At 42.7% G+C, this 18,203-nt stretch overlaps 1 protein-coding gene across 1 annotated transcript in view; it reads left to right on the top strand.

Annotated features, from left to right (window-relative positions):
- The window catches only part of SAXO1 (stabilizer of axonemal microtubules 1), a 110,560-nt gene that overhangs the window by 69,727 nt on the left and 22,630 nt on the right, over positions 1-18,203 (top strand). The window contains exon 2 of the mRNA XM_025279017.3: positions 12,008-12,187. Within this exon, the coding sequence (XP_025134802.3) occupies positions 12,008-12,187 (180 nt within the window). The remainder of the gene's footprint in view (positions 1-12,007; positions 12,188-18,203) is intronic.

Genomic DNA, 18,203 nt, shown 5'->3' on the forward strand with positions numbered 1-18,203 from the left:
TTTTTGCTCATCAAAGAATCCCTGACTGATACTCTGCTCCTCTACCTACAGAGAAGACCTGCTTTGACTTCTGTTACCCAGTACCCCATGATGATAATCACAGCTTACAATTCTTGTGCCTGTCTTGAGTAATTTCTAGAGCTCCTAATGGACTTTTTTGTTGGTTTTGTCACCAGATTTTTCAATATGGCCTCCCTGCCCTACTCCACTTTGTCAGCAGCATCCATTCCTGGGTTCCTGCCCAGCTGCTCGACTAAAGCTGCTTTCTAGTCACCATACGAGATTTTTCTGTGGTATTTAACTGCTAAACATTTAAAATCCTTTATTTGACCTGTCCCTGAATTGTCTTCTTTTTGTCAGTTTTTTTCCTCCTGAACTTTATTTTGCATCCTAAATTTGGTGTTCTTCAAAATGTTGGCCTTGTTTTTAGTCCTCTTTTTTTGTCTTGGCAGCTTCTTTCATATTTGTATGGCTTTGTTGTTTCTAGATGTCTTCCAAAGTTTGATTCCTATATGTCACCATTTTCAACAGTTGGTGGACATTTCCACCAGAATTCTTTCGCTCTCTTTCCTTCCTTTTCGTTGATAGGTTCATTCATACATTTATCCCCTACCCCCACTTCCCTAACCCAGCAACCTTGACAGACATGGCTGTCTGTCAAGATGGTCATTCTCACTCAGTTGGTTGAGATGTATAGTTTTTTAATGTGGCTCCCAGGTAGCCACTGCCAGTTGATGCATCAGTTGTATCTATTCATCGTATTTCTACCAGATGGCCCTGCTTTCTCTTACCAAGAATCTGGTCCCCTGAAGGATGCAGTTCAGTCGCTCAGTCTTGTTTGGCTCTTTGCGACCCCATGGACTGCAGCATGCCAGGCCTCCCTGTCCATCACCAACTCCCAGAGTTTACTCAAACTCTTGTCTATTGAGTCAGTGATGTCCTCCAACCATCTCATCCTCTGTCATCCCCTTCTCCTCCTGCCTTTAATCTTTCCCAGCATCAGACTCTTCAAATGAGTCAGTTCTTCACATCAGGTGGCCAAAGTATTGGAGTTTCAGTTTCAACATCAGTCCTTCTAATGAACATTCAGGACTTATTTCCTTTTGCATGGACTGGTTGGATCTCCTTGCAGTCCAAGGGACTCTCAAGAGGCTTCTCCAAAACCACAGTTCAAAAGTGTCAATTCTTCAGCACTCAGCTTTCTTTATAGTCCAACTCTCACATCCATACATGACTACTGGAAAAACCATAGCATTTACCAGATGGACCTTTGTTAGCAAAGTAATGTGTCTGCTTTTTAATATGCTGTCTAGGTTGGTCATAACTTTTCTTCCAAGGAGTAAGCGTCTTCTAATTTCATGGCTGCAGTCACCATCTGCAGTGATTTTGGAGCTGCCAAAAATTAAGTCTACTACTGTTTCCATTGTTTCCCCATCTATTTGCCATGAAATGATGGAATCAGATGCTGTGATCTTAGTTTTCTGAATGTTGAGCTTTAAGCTAGCTTTTTCACTCTTGTCTTTCACTTTCATCAAGAGGCTTTTTAGTTCCTTTTCACTTTCTGCCATAAGGGTGGTGTCATCTGCATATCTGAGGTTATTCATATTTCTCCTGGCAATCTTGATTCCAGCTTGTGCTTCATCCAGCCCAGTGTTTCTCATGATGTACTCTGCATATAAGTTAAATAAGCAGGGTGAAAATATACAGCCTTGACGTACTCCTTTTCCTATTTGGAACCAGTCCGTTGTTCCATGTCCAGTTCTAACTGTTGCTTCCTGACGTGCACACAGGTTTCTCAAGAGGCAGGTCAGGTGGTCTGGTATTCTCATCTCTTTCAGAATTTTCCACAGTTTCTGGTGATCTACAGTCAGTGGCTTTGGCATAGTCAATAAAGCAGAAATAGATGTTTCTCTTGCTTTTTTTTGATAATCCAGCAGATGTTGGCAATTTGATCTCTGATTCCTCTGCCTTTTCTAAAACCAGCTTGAACATCTGGAAGTTCACAGGTCATGTACTGCTGAAGCCTGGCTTGGAGAATTTTGAGCTTTACTTTACTAGCATGTGAGATGAGTGCAGTTGTGCGGTAGTTTGAGCATTCTTTGGCATTGCCTTTCTTTGGGATTGGAATGAAAACTAACCTTTTCCAGTCCTGTGGCCACTGCTGAGTTTTCCAAATTCACTGGCATATTGAGTGCAGCACTTTCACAGCATCATCTTTTAGAATTTGAAATAGCGCAACTGGAATTCCATCACCTCCACTAGCTTTGTTCATAGTGATGCTTCCTAAGGCCCACTTGACTTCAGATTCCAGGATGTCTGGCTCTAGGTGAGTGATCACACCATCGTGATTATCTGGATTGTGAAGATCTTTTTTGTATAGTTCTTCTTTGTATTCTTTCCACCTCTTCTTAATATCTTCTGCTTCTGTTAGGTCCATACCATTTCTGTCCTTTATCGAGCCCATCTTTGCATGAAATTTTCCCTTGGTATTAGTCATTACGAAAGGTTTAGTTTATAATCACTGTTCAATTCCCTAACACCATCAGTTCAGTTCAGTCATTCAGTCATGTCCGACTTTTTGTGACCCCATGAATCGCAGCACACCAGGCTTCCCTGTCCATCACCAACTCCTGGAGTTCACTCAGACTTACGTCCATTGAGTCAGTGATGCCATCCAGCATCTCATCCTCTGTCGTCCCCTTCTCCTCCTGCCCCCAATCCCTCCCAGCATCAGAGTCTTTTCCAATGAGTCAACTCTTCGCATGAGGTGGCCAAAATACTGGAGTTTCAGCTTTAGCATCAGTCCTTCCAAAGAAATCCCAGGGCTGATCTCCTTCAGAATGGACTGGTTGGATCTCCTGCAGTCCAAGGGACTCTCAAGAGTCTTCTCCAACACCACAGTTCAAAAGCATCAATTCTTTGGCGCTCGCTCACATCCATACATGACCGCAGGAAAAACCATAGCCTTGACTAGACGGACCTTTGTTGGCAAAGTAATGTCTCTGCTTTTGAATATGCTGTCTAGGTTGGTCATAACTTTCCTTCCAAGGAGTAAACGTATTTTAATTTCATGGCTGCAGTCACCATCTGCAGTGATTTTGGAGCCCTAACACCATAGGCAGGATAAAAGCTCGAGTAATTTAGATTTCTCCCACCGCTATGTTTCTTTAAAGATCTGTGTAGATGAGGAAATGTGAGTCATCTTAAGATTGGTATGAAATATATGTATCTTCAACAGTGGTTTATTTTTCAGTTTATAAAAGCATTTTCATTTCTCCCTTTGCCTCTGGGTATTTTATAGATATGAGAGAACAAATTTTAGAAAATATTTTAAAAGTTTATAAACCACGGCAAGTAGATACAGATGCACTTTGGTAGAAGCACTGGCTTTGTCCATGCTTGGAGGCTAATTGGGTTGGCTTTGTGAACTGTCCAGGAGAAGATCAAAGATGTAGGTCCTACTCTGAGAGGACCCTGCCTCTAGGGTCTCAGATACCTAGATATCTTGTTGTTGTTCAGCCGCTAAGTCATGTCTGACTCTCTGTCACCCCATGGACTGCAGCACGCCAGGCTTCCCTGTCCTTCACCATCTCCTGGAGTTTGCTCTACCTTGCAATCATTCTAAACCATCGGTATAGAATGAGGACTTTTAGACTTGAGATTTGGTGATGGTTGGCACCTTCCCCTCTCCTAAAACAAGAATGCATCTTCTGCTTGAAGCATTTCCTCCCTCGCACAGCAGCTGTGACAAGTCACAGGCTCCCAACTACTGGGCAAAGGGGAAAATATGCTGCAAATCCTCTAAGAGCCTGCACTTTGAGTTTTAAATCGGGTTGTAAATGGAAGTCAGTGATGTGGCAGTTGATATGTGACCTGGGGTGAATATTGCTGCTGACCAGCTGTGTGACCTTGGGCAGAAGCTTGGTGTGTCCTGGTCTCAGTGGCCACATCTGACTGATGAAGCCAAAGGCGTTGGCTGATCTCAAGCGTCCTTCTAGACCCAGTGTTCTGTGTTCTTTGTTTTCCTGGTTGTTACTATTACTTTATGTAATGAGACTGTTTTTTTAGACAGTAAAAAAAGAAAAAAGTTCTGTGGAGAGATCAGAGTCTTAAAAAGCACTTGGAATTGCATCTATTTTTGGTTTGTATTTGAAAGGTTTTGGGATCCTCAGGAAAGGGGAGTGCATTCTTTCTTGGAAGGCTGAGTGTCGCTAAGACAACAGGGAAGGGCAGAGCAGCCAGGAAACAGAGGTGTTTGGTACAGGCTGGCATCCCATTAAGCCACACAGTAGATATGGCTGTGGTTAAGAGTACAGGCTTTGGAACCAGGCAGGAGGCTTGAGGTTCTAGTCCTGACTTTGTTACCTTCTGGCTATGTGACCTTGAGTGAGATAAACCTCAATTCATGTTTGTAAAATGGGGAACATAAGAGAGCTTCCATTATGGCACTGCTGTGAGGATTAGACAGGATGATATGTAGAACTCTTAGCCCAGGTGATGTGTAATAATTGCTCAATTAACATAGCCTATTAATCACAGAGTGCTTGCCTTAGGCTGGGCTAGACATTTTCCTTCCAGGTATCTGCTTTAATCCACACAATCACACTAAGTAGAAGTTGTTATTCTCACACCATAGGGGAGGAAATCAAGGTTCAGAAGAGTTAAGTAATTTTCTCAACATTATAGAGGCAGTCAGTGACAGAGCTAGGGCTGGAAAACAATCTTCCTTCTTCCAAAGTCCCTTTCTGCCACTCTGTCTGCACCTTGGAATAGAGAGTCCTCCTCACTGCCCACAGGGTTTAGCGAGAGATTCTAAAAGACCACGGTAGAGGCCAGATGAGTCACTGGTACCCACCAAATGCTGTCCTGCTTACAAACAGATTGGGTTCTAAAGAACTATTAGAAGTTCATTTGTTTGAAAAGTCTAAAGTTATAGCAGCTACTATTCATGCTGCCTCTTTTTCTTTTTTCAAACTTGAAACTTTTTATTTTGTATCGAGGTATAGCGGATTAACAAAGTTGTGATAGTTTCAAGTGGACAACGAAGGGACTCAGCCATGCATATCCATGTATCCATTCTCCCCCCAACCCCCCTCCCATCCAGGCTGTGACATAACATTGAGTAGAGTCCCCTGTGCCATACAGTAGGTTCTTGCTGGTTATCCACTTTGAATATCATGCTGCCTCTTGGTGGCAAGAAGAATTACCATACTTTCTCCCTGATGAACAGCTTTGTTTGCAACCATGAAAATTCTTAATGTCAAAATTTTTAAGTAGAGAAACATGGAAGGCAGAGCAGACAGTAATGGGGTCCTCAAAGAGGTAGGGACACAACACCAGGCACAGAGATAGGAAGTGACGGCCAGCAACAGAGTGCAGTGGGATCTTCAGTAGCTCCCTGTGGTGGTGGCGGTGGTGGTGGTGATGGTGGTAGAAGTAGCATTCATGACTGGCCTTGAAGGAAGGGGAACATTTTGAAAAAGTGGAGGTGGCAGGAAAGAGGTTAGCTTAGGGTGCCTAAAACTGAAGATAGCTTTGTGGAGTGAGGAGATAATGAAAAAATCTGCCTATTAATTTTTCATGTCTTTTAATACATGCCTTGGATTGTGTTACATGAAGGCAACAAAAGTATTTGTGTGTCAACAAAATTTATTTGTCAACAAAAGTATTTCTAAGCATTTGTCAGGAGAGCTTCCAGCACCCACGTGCTTGCAGTTCTTTTGTCTGTACCTTCAGATTCTAGACCTGCTCTTCTCAGCAGGGAAGCCACCACACATGTGGCTTGAGCCCTGGAAATGTGGTGGTCCTGATATGTGCTGTCAATGTGAGACACACATTAGATTTTGAGAATGTAGTAAGAAAGTTCAGTTCAGTCACTCAGTCATGTCCAACTCTTTGTGACCCCATGGGCTGCAGCACGCCAGGCCTCCCTGTTCATCACCAACTCCCGGAGCTTGCTCAAACTCATGTCCATCGAGTCAGTGATGCCATGCAATCATCTCATCCTCTGTTGTCTGCTTCTCCTCCTACCTTCAATTTTTCCCAGCATCAGGGTCTTTTCTAGTGAGTTTGCATCAGGTGGCCAAAGTATTGGAGTTTCAGCTTCAACATCAGTCCTTCCAATGAATATTCAAAGGACTGATTTCCTTTTGGATGGATTGGTTGGCTCTCCTTGCAGTCCAAGGGACTCTCAAGAGTCTTCTCCAACACCACAGTTCAAAAGCATCAATTCTTTGGCACTCAGCTTTCTTTATAGTCCAACTCTCACATCCATATATGACCACAGGAAAAAACATAGCTTTAACTAGATGGACCTTTGTTGGCAAAGTAATATCTCTGCTTTTTAATATGTTGTCTAGGTTTGGTCTGTGGCTAGGTTACATACATGGTTCTCTGAGCTTCAGATTTTTCATCTGTATAGCGGGGATATTGGATCAGAGGTTTTCCCTTTAAAAATTCTGTAATTCTAATTTGGAATCAACTGTTGTTAACAACTTTTTTCTGGGTTCTGCTGAAAGGTCTCTATTGTCCCTTTACCAATGCAGAAAATGTTAGGATTATTTCCTTTTATTGCTGGTCCTTTAGTAATTCTTGGAGTGGAAAAACTTCAGGGTTCTGATAGATTAAGGAGACCTTAATCTCTCTCTCTTTTCTTGGTCTGCTGGCCCATCTAGGCTTGTTTGAATGTGCTCCTGAGCTGGGCAACTGAGGTAACTGGTACAGGTATCAGAGAGCTAGAACGAAGAGTTGTGTTTCTTTGGTTCATGACTGTTAAGACCACTTTCAAATACACCAGGCATAGTGATCCCACACTCTGTATTTAGACACTAGGTCCATCAAAACAGAATCTGCTCTGCCTTTTCCCTTTTGGCTCTACTAATATTAGCACAAATCAGTCATGTCTTTGTCCATATCTTTCTCCAGTAGTTTATCCTCCTATGCATTGTCCATCCAGCTATTAAAATATATGAAATATCAGGCTAGCTAGTTTCCAGAACACACATGTGTAAGACTTGGTTTTTATCCCTGAGGAACTCCTGATAAAGACCTATGAGGTGAAGACACAGTACTTGGGGTCTTGAGAGGGACTTTCAGTTTGGGGTGGGTACAGATGAGGAAAGAAGGTCGCTCCATGAGCACACTCAGGTGATGAAATGTTGAGTTTCTGAGAGTCTTTGATATTTCAAAGTGAAACAAGGTCTTAGTTAACTAAAGAAAGAGAAAGTGAAAGTTAAAGTGAAGTCATGTCTGACTCTTTGTGACCCCATGGACTGTGGCCTACCATGCTCCTCTGTCCATGGGATTTTCCAGGCAAGAGTACTGGAGTGCGTTGCCATTTCCTTTTCTTTTTTTTTTTTTTTTTTTTGATATCATAACACTTTTATTTGGAATATATGGCACAAGAGAGTGAGTGAAGTGAAGTCACTCAGTGGTGTCTAACTGTTTGGGATCTCATGGACTGTATTCTATCAGGCTCCTCCGTCCATGGAATTTTCCAGGCAAGAGTACTGGAGTGGGTTGCCATTTCCTTCTCCAGCCATTTCCTTTTCTAAAGGATCTTCCTGACCCAGGGATTGAACCCTGGTCTCCTGCATTGTAGGCAGACGCTTTATCATCTAAGCCACCAGGGAAATCCTAGTTGACTAGCAACATCTCAAATAAACAAAATCCTCCCTGTAAATATATATATAAAGTCCATTTAATGGAACATCAGTGCCTGGAGGCAAGTGTATTGCTGTACTGAAATCCTCTTTCATGATGCCAGTTATGTATTTTTTGCCATTACATTTATTTTTCTGTAGTAATGAACCTTTACAACATGTTACAATTTGAAAAAGTAACAATATGGAAAGGAGGTTATATAAAAGCAAAGTTTTACTGGTTTAAAAAGCAAGAGCACTAGAGAGGGAAAATCCTTTTAAGTCTGGAGTTAACTTAGATTCAGGCACTTGCAATAAAGTAACCCTTAATAAAATCTTGATTTTTCTCTCCAAAGTGTGGGTGAATAAAATATATCTGCAGAGATATTTTTGGGTAGCCAACACTTCTTGGCTTATGATTTGAGGTTTGTAGGAATCCCAAAATGATAGGGTACTAATTGACTCAAATTGAAATTTCAGATAATTGGACTGATTCTGAGCCTAGCAATGCTAACAATATCTAACATATACTGTGGGAAATGTGTTTCATAGTAATCAAAACAAAATAGAGCACTCATTTCTGTGCCTATACTTAGGAGATACTTGCAGATTCTTTACCATCTGAGCTATCAGGAAGCCCTATTACATATATATAAAATACAAATATGCATCTTCATACATTAAATACCAGTAATGCACATTTTTAAAAAAGGAAACTTTTGGGACTTCCCAGGTGGTGCAGTGGGTAAGAATCTGCCTGCCAATGCAATAGACCCAAGTTCGAACCCTGATTTCGGGAAGATTCCACATGCTGCAGAGCAACTAAGCCCATGTGCCACAACTACTGAGTCTGTGAGTTGCAGCTACTGATGCCTGCATGCCTCAAGCTTCTGCTCCACAAGAAGAGTGGCCACAGCAATGAGAAGCCCTCGAATTACGATGAAGAATAGCCCTGCTCTCCGCAACTAGAAAAAGCCAGTACGAAGCAACAAGGACCCAGTGCACCCAAATAATTAATTAAAAAAGAGAAACTTTTGAATGTATTTAACGCTGAAATTCAGATATTCATACTATCAGTTTAGTTCAGTCACTCAGTCATGTCTGACTCTTTGTGACCCCGTGGACTGCAGCATGCCAGGTTTTCCTGTTCATCACCAGCTCTCAGAGCTTACTCAAACTCCTGTCCATTGAGTCAGTGATGCCATCCACCAAACCATCTCATCCTCTGTCATCGCCTTCTCCTGCCTTCAATCTTTCCCAACATCAGGGTCTCTTCCAATGAGTCAGTTTTTCACATCAGGTGGCCAAAGTATTGGAGTTTCAGCTTCAGCATCAGTCCTTCCAATGAATATTCAGGACTAATTTTCTTTAGGATGGACTGGTTTGATCTCCTTGCAGTTCAAGGAACTCTCAAGAGTCTTCTCCAACACTGCAGTTCAAAAGCATCAATTCTTCAGCACTCAGCTTTCTTTATAGTCCAACTCTCATATCCATACATGACTACTGGAAAAGCCATAGCTTTGACTATACAGACCTTTGTCAGCAAAGGAATGTTTCTGCTTTTTAATATGCTGTCTAGGTTGGTCATAGTTTTTCTTCCAAGGAACAAACATCTTTTAGAACCAGTAGTACTTTTATAACAGAAGTGAAAAGTAAATATGGTAAGTTTGTACCCTCTCAAGTTACCCTTAGTAATATCTTGATTTTTTTCCCCCCTCAGAGTGTGGGTAAATAAAATATATCTGCAGAAGTATTTTTGAGTAACCAGCACTTCTTGGCTTTTGATTTCAGGTTTGAGGGAATCCTAGACAAATCTACATATGAAATGAAAATAGGGATATTTCTAGGGACACTTGTCCATCTGCGGTTCTAGCCACATAAACAATACAGGTGTTGATCATTTTCCCGGGGGCTGGAAGTTAAAGAGAGGCACACAGTGGCTGTAGTGTTGGCAGCAAAGTCTATGCAGAGGGTTGAACTTATTAACAACAGGAGCAGCATGCTAACCGTTGCCTGGAAACCAGCTTTTGGTTAGAGTAGTGATGAGTTCTCTGGATGTCTGTTTCTTTTTTCTCTGATGTGATGCCTCAGAGCACTGTGCATTTTCAGTTCAGTTCAGTTCAGTCGCTCAGTCGTGTCCGACTCTTTGCCACCCCATGGACTGCAGCATGCCAGGCTTCCCTGTCCATCACCAGTTCCCGGAGTTTACTTAACTCATGTCCATTGAGTCAGTGATGCCATCCAACCATCTCATCCTCTGTCGTCATCTCCTCCTCCTGCCCTCAATCTTTCCCAGCATCAGGGTCTTTTCAAATGAGTCAGCTCTTTGCATCAGGTGGCCAAATTATTGGAGTTTCAGCTTCAACATCAATCCTTCCAAAGAATATTCAGGACTGATTTCCTTTAGGATGGACTGGTTGGATCTCCTTGCAGTCCAAGGGACTCTCAAGAGTCTTCTTCAACACCACAGTTCAAAAGCATCAATTCTTCAGTGCTCAGCTTTCTTTATAGTCCAACTCTCACATCCATACATGACCACTGGAAAAACCATAGCATTGACTAGACAGACCTTTGTTGGCAAAGTAATGTCTCTTATTTTTAATATGCTGTCTAGGTTGGTCGTAACTTTTCTTCCAAGAACTAAGCGTCTTTTAATTTCATGGCTGCAGTCACCATCTGCAGTGATTTTGGAGCCCCCCAAAATAGTCTGTCACTGTTTGCACTGTTTCCCCATCTATTTGCTATGAAGTGATGGGACCAGATACCATGATCTTAGAATTGGTTTAGTATAAAAAAAGTTACTAAAAAAAATTCGATGTCATTTCTGGATATACATTCTGGATGTCATTTCTGATCTCTAAGTTGGAGATCACTAATACAGAGCTTTGTTGATGTGCTGGTGTCCGATGATAGAGATACCCAGATGGTTTGTAAGGATTGTGTGCGGGTGTACAAATAATTGGTATACTACTTAGCTCTGACAGCTCAAATAGCTGCCCTTTATTCACCTGTAAGTAGAATAATAAGGTTATTACCGTGCTTATGGTAATAGAATAACTCGCTATAAACTATAAATGGAAATAATAATAAATGGAACAACTCACTATACACTATAAATTCAAGTTATTATCTATTAGTCATCAACCTGGATGATGAGGCATAACATTTATTTAATAATTCATTCATATGTTCAATATTTGTGTTTACATTTTATTTATTTATTATTTTTGACTGTGCTGGGTCTTCATTGCTGTGTGGGCTTTTCTCTAGCTGGGGAGAGCAAGGGCTACTCTCTGGTTGTGGCGCATGGGCTTTTCATTGCAGTGGTTTCTCCTGTTGCAGCTCCTGGGCTCTAGAGCATAGGCCCAATTGTTGTGGTGCATGGGCTTAGCTGCTCCACAGCATGTATCTTCCCGGACCAGGGGTTGAACCCCTGTCTCCTGCATTGGCAGGTGATTCTTTACCACTGAGCACCATGGAAGCCCCAGTATTTGCTTAATAATTGTTTTTCTGAGTGCCTGCTATATGGCAGGCAGGATATGAGAGGTACTGGAGATGTAGCAGTGAACAAGACAGAAAATGGTGCTGAGCTTGATAGATAATAAACTCATCAACAAAAGTGCAAGTTACAGATAATAGTAAGTGATGGGAAAGTCATGCATGTGATGAGAGAAACTCTGTGAGTGATGGGAGGGGCTGGTGGGGTGTCTTTTAGGTTAAGATGATCAGCGGACGTCTAAGGGGGCAACACTTGAAATGAGACCTGAAAGAATAAAGGAGCCAGACTTTCAATGCAAAAATGAGTTCACCTAGTCAGTGGTGTATACTCAGAACTGAGGTGGTTCTGCTCTCTGTGATGCCACTTGTGTGCGAGGGTGATATTCTCAGTTGATCCAGGAACCCATGAAGAAAGATAGTAACCTGGCCCTTGAGCATAGCCTTGGAGCCCCCTGTTAGGTCAGATATTAAGCCCTTATTGCTGGGCGACTGGGAGGTGCAGTGGGGTCTTGGGAGGAACTGGGTTGGTACTCAGATGCCTCGGGGGCCACAACCATTTCCCTACAGTTTGGGAGTGTTTCAGTATTTAAATGAGAAGCATGATGCATGTGAGGGCTGGTCATCAGCTATGCTTTTGTAACTTTATGATCCAAGGAATTTTGACAATTACCAATTGCAGTTACAGATCATTTAAAAAATTCTGGCCACTCCATATAGTTCAGTAGAGAAAAAGAAGGGTTAAACTCCTGCTTTCAATGTTGGCTGTCATGATTCTATACTCTGGGTCACATTTTGAGTAGGTAGCAGCCTGAATGTATTCTTCGCAAGAAGGTAACCAACCTCATGTTCCATTTTTCTTTTTTAACTAGGCGGCATCATTGTCCACACCTCCCTACCAAGATTTATGATAAAACAGAGAAACCATGTCTTCTCTCCGAATATACCGAGAACTACCCTGTCTATCACTCTTACCTGCCCAGAGAGTCCTTCAAGCCCAAGATGGATTACCAGAGAGCATGCACACCGATGGAAGGCCTGACCACATCGAGGTGAGGGCATGGTGTGAATGTATAAGTGTACAACTGATGGAGTGACGTACATTAACCTAATGTTCAATATTGCATTACTGTGCACTATCAATACATGCTATTAATGCCTTAATGTTAACTTACTCAGAGAATCTCTGAAAGAAAACCCTGCATTTATTAGCCAGTTTAGTTTTTCCCAGCCCTCTTTTAGCGAGCAAGGATTCTTGCTTGGGGCTGGGGCAGGGGTGGGGCCATGGGGCAGAAATTGCAACTTGATCTACATGGAAAGGCTTAAAGTATTAAAGGGAAATAATACCTTGAAAGGGGTGAGGGCTGCTGCAGAAAAAGGAGTTTTGGGCTTGTGCACATAAGCTCCAGTTCAGCTTGGGTGGTGGTAGTGATGTTGGTAGTGGTGAAAGAGAACTTTAGTGTTTTTGAAATTATGCTATAGATTTTGAATTGAGGTCCCCTTGAACATACATCAAGAATATAAACAAAGAATATTTCCTTTTAAATTACTCTTGACTTAGAAACTCTGATTCTTGAGGTCCAGCTCTGTACAGAGCCTGAGCCCTGTGGCTCAACGTATCAGGGCCGCAGGGTCACCTGTATTGGGGGGTGGGGACACATGGTCAATCTCAGGATTGTTCTACACGTTGCGTTGCAAGGCTCTCACAGAATCGGGCTGTGGACAGCTCATTGAGTGACCTCTGAACTGTGACTGATGACCCAGAGGAGTACCAACACCTTGGAGTTACTTGAGTGGTGTTTCAGGTTATATAGCTGAGTCCCCAGATAAGACCTGAGAGCTGGATGCCTTCTCTGCCTCTGATGATCCTCATCCCTAAGGGGCAGCATTGCTGTGCAGTGGAGATGAAATAGGCCTAGTATGATGCCCACACATTATAGGTTTTCAAGATCTGGTAAATTTTCTTCCTATTGCATGCTGCCCCCACCTTTGCCTTGCAATTTTGTGCTTTTCTGATAAAGGTCCCAGATGGCCCAGACTAAGCAGAACACCATTCCTTCTGCCTCCGGATTTCCTCCAGGATAGCCTGGAAACATCCTCTGTTGAAAACATGGGTTGGAGGCATGTACTAAATGCTGCTTATCTTGTATATCCAAAGGAAGAAGTCCATGTCTGGGTGATGGGATAGAAAAGACCCACAAGGCAAGGTCAAAGCCAAGTGATCCCTGGACTTAGTGGGAACTGGTGGACAGAGGCAGTTTGAGAATGGGAGGGAGTCAAGGGTCCTATCTGATTCTTGAATCAGGCCACCTTTATGCTGAGTAGTTATATTAAATGATTTCATTTAAGCACAGGGTTTCTGGATCCTGATTCATGGAAAAAAATGTAATCTGTGCAACCTGCTTTTCATCCTATGACTTACTAAACAACATAAACCTTAAGGTTTGGGCTTCATTTTACCAAGAAAACAGCCTCCTTTGTTTCTAAGAATCTAAAGACCTCAACACCCTCTTCCAACAACACAAGAGAAGACTCTACACATGGACATCACCAGATGGTCAACACCGAAATCAGATTGATTATATTCTTTGCAGCCAAAGATGGAGAAGCTCTATACAATCAGCAAAATCAAGACTAGGAGCTGACTGTGGCTTAGATCATGAACTCCTTATTGCCAAATTCAGACATAAATTGAAGAAAGTAGGGAAAACCACTTGACCATTCAGGTATGATCTAAATCAAATCCCTTATGATTATACAGTGGAAGTGAGAAATAGACTTAAGGGACTAGATCTGATAGATAGAGTGCCTGATGAACTATGGACTGAGGTTCGTGACATTGTACAGGAGACAGGGATCAAGACCATCCCCATGGAAAAGAAATGCAAAAAAGCAAAATGGCTGTCTGAGGAGGCCTTACACATAGCTGTGAAAAGAAGAGAAGCGAAAAGCAAAGGAGAAAAGGAAACATATAAACATCTGAATGCAGAGTTCCAAAGAATACCAAGAAGAGATAAGAAAGCCTTCCTCAGCAATCAATGCAAAGAAATAGAGGAAAACAACAGAATGGAAAAGACTAGAGATCTCTTCAAGAAAATTAGAGATACCACAGGAATATTTCATGCAAAGATGGGCTCGATAAAGGACAGAAATGGTATGGACCTAACAGAAGCATAAGATTTAAGAAGAGGTGGCAAGAATACACAGAAGAACTGTACAAAAAAGATCTTCACGACCAAGATAATCTCGATGGTGTGATCACTCACCTAGAGCCAGACATCCTGGAATGTGAAGTCAAGTGGGCCTTAGAAAGCATCACTACGAACAAAGCTAGTGGAGGTGATGGAATTCCAGTTGAGCTATTCCAAATCCTGAAAGACGATGCTGTGAAAGTGCTGCATGCAATATGCCAGCAAATTTGGAAAACTCAGCAGTGGCCACAGGACTGGAAAAGGTCAGTTTTCCTTCCAATCCCAAAGAAAGGCAATGCCAAAAGAATGCTCAAACTACTGCACAATTGCAGTCATCTCACATGCTAGTAAAGTAATGCTCAAAATTCTCCAAGCCAGGCTTCAGCAATACGTGAACCGTGAACTTCCAGATGTTCAAGCTGGTTTTAGAAAAAGAAGAGGAACCAGAGATCAAATTGCCAACATCCACTGGATCATGGAGAAAGCAAGAGAGTTCCAGAAAAACATCTATTTCTGCTTTATTGACTATGCCAAAGCCTTTGACTGTGTGGATCACAATAAACTGTGGAAAATTCTGAAAGAGATGGGAATACCAGACCACCTGACCTGCCTCTTGAGAAACCTGTATGCAGGTCAGGAAGCAACAGTTAGAATTGGACATGGAACAACAGACTGGTTTCAAATAGGAAAAGGAGTACATCAAGGCTGTATATTGTCACCCTGCTTATTTAACTTCTATGCAGAGTACATCATGAGAAACGCTGGGCTGGAAGAAGCGCAAGCTGGAATCAAGATTGCCAGGAGAAATGTCAGTAACCTCAGATATGCAGATGACACCACCCTTATGGCAGAAAGTGAAGAGGAACTAAAAAGCCTCTTGATGAAAGTGAAAGAGGAGAGTGAAAAAGTTGGCTTAAAGCTCAACATTCAAATAATGAAGATCATGGCCTCTGGTCCCATCACTTCATGGGAAATAGATGGGGAAACAGTGGAAACAGTGTCAGACTTTATTTTTTTGGTCTCCAAAATCACTGCAGATGGTGATTGCAGCCATGAAGTTAAAAGACGCTTACTCCTTGGAAGGAAAGTTATGACCAACCTAGATAGTATATTGAAAGCAGAGACATTACTTTGCCAACAAAGGTCTGTCTAGTCAAGGCTATGGTTTTTCCTATGGTCATGTATGGATGTGAGAGTTGGACTGTGAAGAAAGCTGAGCACCGAAGAATTGATGCTTTTGAACTGTGGTGTTGGAGAAGACTCTTGAGAGTCCCTTGGACTGCAAGGAGATCCAACCAGTCCATTCTGAAGGAGATCAGTCCTGGGTGTTCTTTGGAAGGACTGATGCTAAAGCTGAAACTCCAGTACTTTGGCCACCTCATGCAAAGAGTTGACTCATTGAAAAAGACTCTGCTGTTGGGAGGGATTGGGGGCAGGAGGAGAAGGGGACGACAGAGGATGAGATGGCTGGATGGCATCACTGACTCGATGGATGTGAGTATGAGTGAACTCCAGGAGTTTGTGATGGACAGGGAGGCCTGGTGTGCTGCGATTCATGGGGTCACAAAGAGTTGGATATAACTGAGCGACTGAACTGACTGAACTGAAAGACCTCAACAAGAGAGAGAAGTGGAACATTCTCGAATATTGCTTTTCATTTGAAGAATCTATGGTCGATACTCATGAAAAGAACTAGGCTTGTATATAACAGACATGTAGTTGGTAGGAAAGGATAAGAGCAGTATGGAGAAATGGCTTGTGAATATTACATTTGGTTTTAAGATGCTAGTCTTCACTTCTCTTTATACCAAGTATAAAGAGTGCCTCATGGAATATAGAGTACGGAGAGGCTTCATATATTGTCCTGGAAATATTTGAATCCTTGGAGGGCTGGATGTTGAAGGATGCTTTTTGTTTGTTACCCTCAAGCTCAGGAGAATGAGGACAAGCCTTTTCTCTGGAGCAGTAGTCCTGCCCCATCCCTGCACTATGAGCCCCCAATGGAGCCCCACATTCCCTCTCTCCTCCCCATCATGCCCCTCCCCCATATTCTCTCCTTTGAAAAACAAAAACTAGCCCTTTGACCTGTTCTAAATTATCCTTGCCTTGTGTCACTTACAACAATAAACATATCACCCAGAAATCCTCTCTGTCCCTGCCAAGGCCAGAATAATAAAATCATTCATGTTAATATGTGGCCAAAGTGGAGGAATGCAGATAGTAAAAGAATTTCCAAAGCAACTTATAATGATCATAAAGACCTTAAAAACAAGAAGTGGCAGGATCATGGTTACCCATGGGAAGGAAAAAGAACAGAAATACCTCTCTCCTCTCCTTTATTTTCTTCCCCAGAAAGAGGACTAAGGGGGAGATGAGCAGAAGGCATCTCTTCTCTCCCCCATCCCTCAGTTTCATCATTTCTCAGTCCCATGCCTGCCCTGCTGGGCACATTTTTGTAGAATGAAAAAAACAAAACAACCATGCCACTATCAGGATGTCTTTTTTTTTTTTTTAGCTTTGGTGGGATTTTACTGACATAAATCAACAAAAATCAAGATTTTACTAACCATCTTTTCTTAACCTTGCAAACTCAGCAGAGACTCTGGTCCATATCTCTGAGTACATAAAACCATTCCCCACAGGGTAGTGTGGAGATGTTGTCATCTAGATGCTCCACCAGAGGTCGGTGCGGAAGGGGTGGGTCGGCCTTGTGTCTGACACCTCTTTGTCTGCAGGTTTTCCTCCTTCTGCCCTTGGGATATGGTGGTCAGAATGTCCGACCCACTTTGCTACGTAAAGGCAGACCTGGCTTAGTTTCTGAGGTTGGACGTGGGACTGCTTGACATGCCACCTGCTGCATGACAAAGTCACATGGCCCGAGGCTTGGCTGGGTCTGGTGATGAAGCCCAGACACAAAAAACAACTGGTTTCTAGAACAGTTATCATCCCAGCATGAGGCACGATTGCAGCTGCACACCACTCTTACTGACTGTAAATCTTGGGGATTTACAGCAGGTGCCATGAGGCGAATATTCGTTTTTGCTTTTCATCCCTTCTTGATATTGAGTCATTTCTTGCAGCCCTTTGGTAATTCTCTCACAGAGGATCTGCCTTTAGTCTGGATAGACCTGAGATCAATTTATGAACAAAAGGTTTGTACTTCAAGCCTTGTTTCCTCTTAGGCAAATCACCACATTAGACACTTGGGCCGCATTATTGGACATTGTTTTGTTAGCTAAGGGAGATCCCTGAAGATGAGCAAAGTGGATAACCTCAGAAGAAAGAGGTGGGTCTTCGAGATGGTATTAGACCTTTAATCTAAAGGGAGTGGGGCTGTGGGTAGGGGGAGATAGAGGTGCAGGGGAGGGGTGGGTGAAATTGGGTTCATACGATGAATTTGGCTGCAGGGAAAAGGGAAAAAAAGGGAAAAGTGGCACGGATTCCTTTGTCTACTGACAAGATTCCTTAGTAAGTGGAAGAGTAAAGAGGAAGAGCTAAAAGGGAAAGATCTTACGTTTACTCATTTTTGATAGCACTGGGTCTTTGTTGCTGTGTGAGGCTTTCTCTAGTTGCAGAGACCGGGGGCTACTCTCTAGCTGCAGTGCGTGGGTTCTCATTGTGGTGGCTTCTCTTGCTGTGGAGCACAGGCTCTAGGCACATAGGCTCAGTGGTTGTGGCACCTGGGCCTAGTTGTTCCGTGGCATGTGGAATCTTCTGGGCCAGGGATCTAACCCATGTCCCCTGCACTAGCAGGTAGACTCTTATCCACTGTGCCACCAGGGGAGTATGGCGAAGGGCTTTTGGAATCTGTTCCAAAAAGCCAGGAGAGAAGCAATAAAGTTGGTTGTAGGCTTGTGTCTTTTCCTACCTATTGAAT

Source organism: Bubalus bubalis, chromosome 3 (assembly GCF_019923935.1).
Source record: "Bubalus bubalis isolate 160015118507 breed Murrah chromosome 3, NDDB_SH_1, whole genome shotgun sequence".
Taxonomy (NCBI): domain Eukaryota; kingdom Metazoa; phylum Chordata; class Mammalia; order Artiodactyla; family Bovidae; genus Bubalus; species Bubalus bubalis.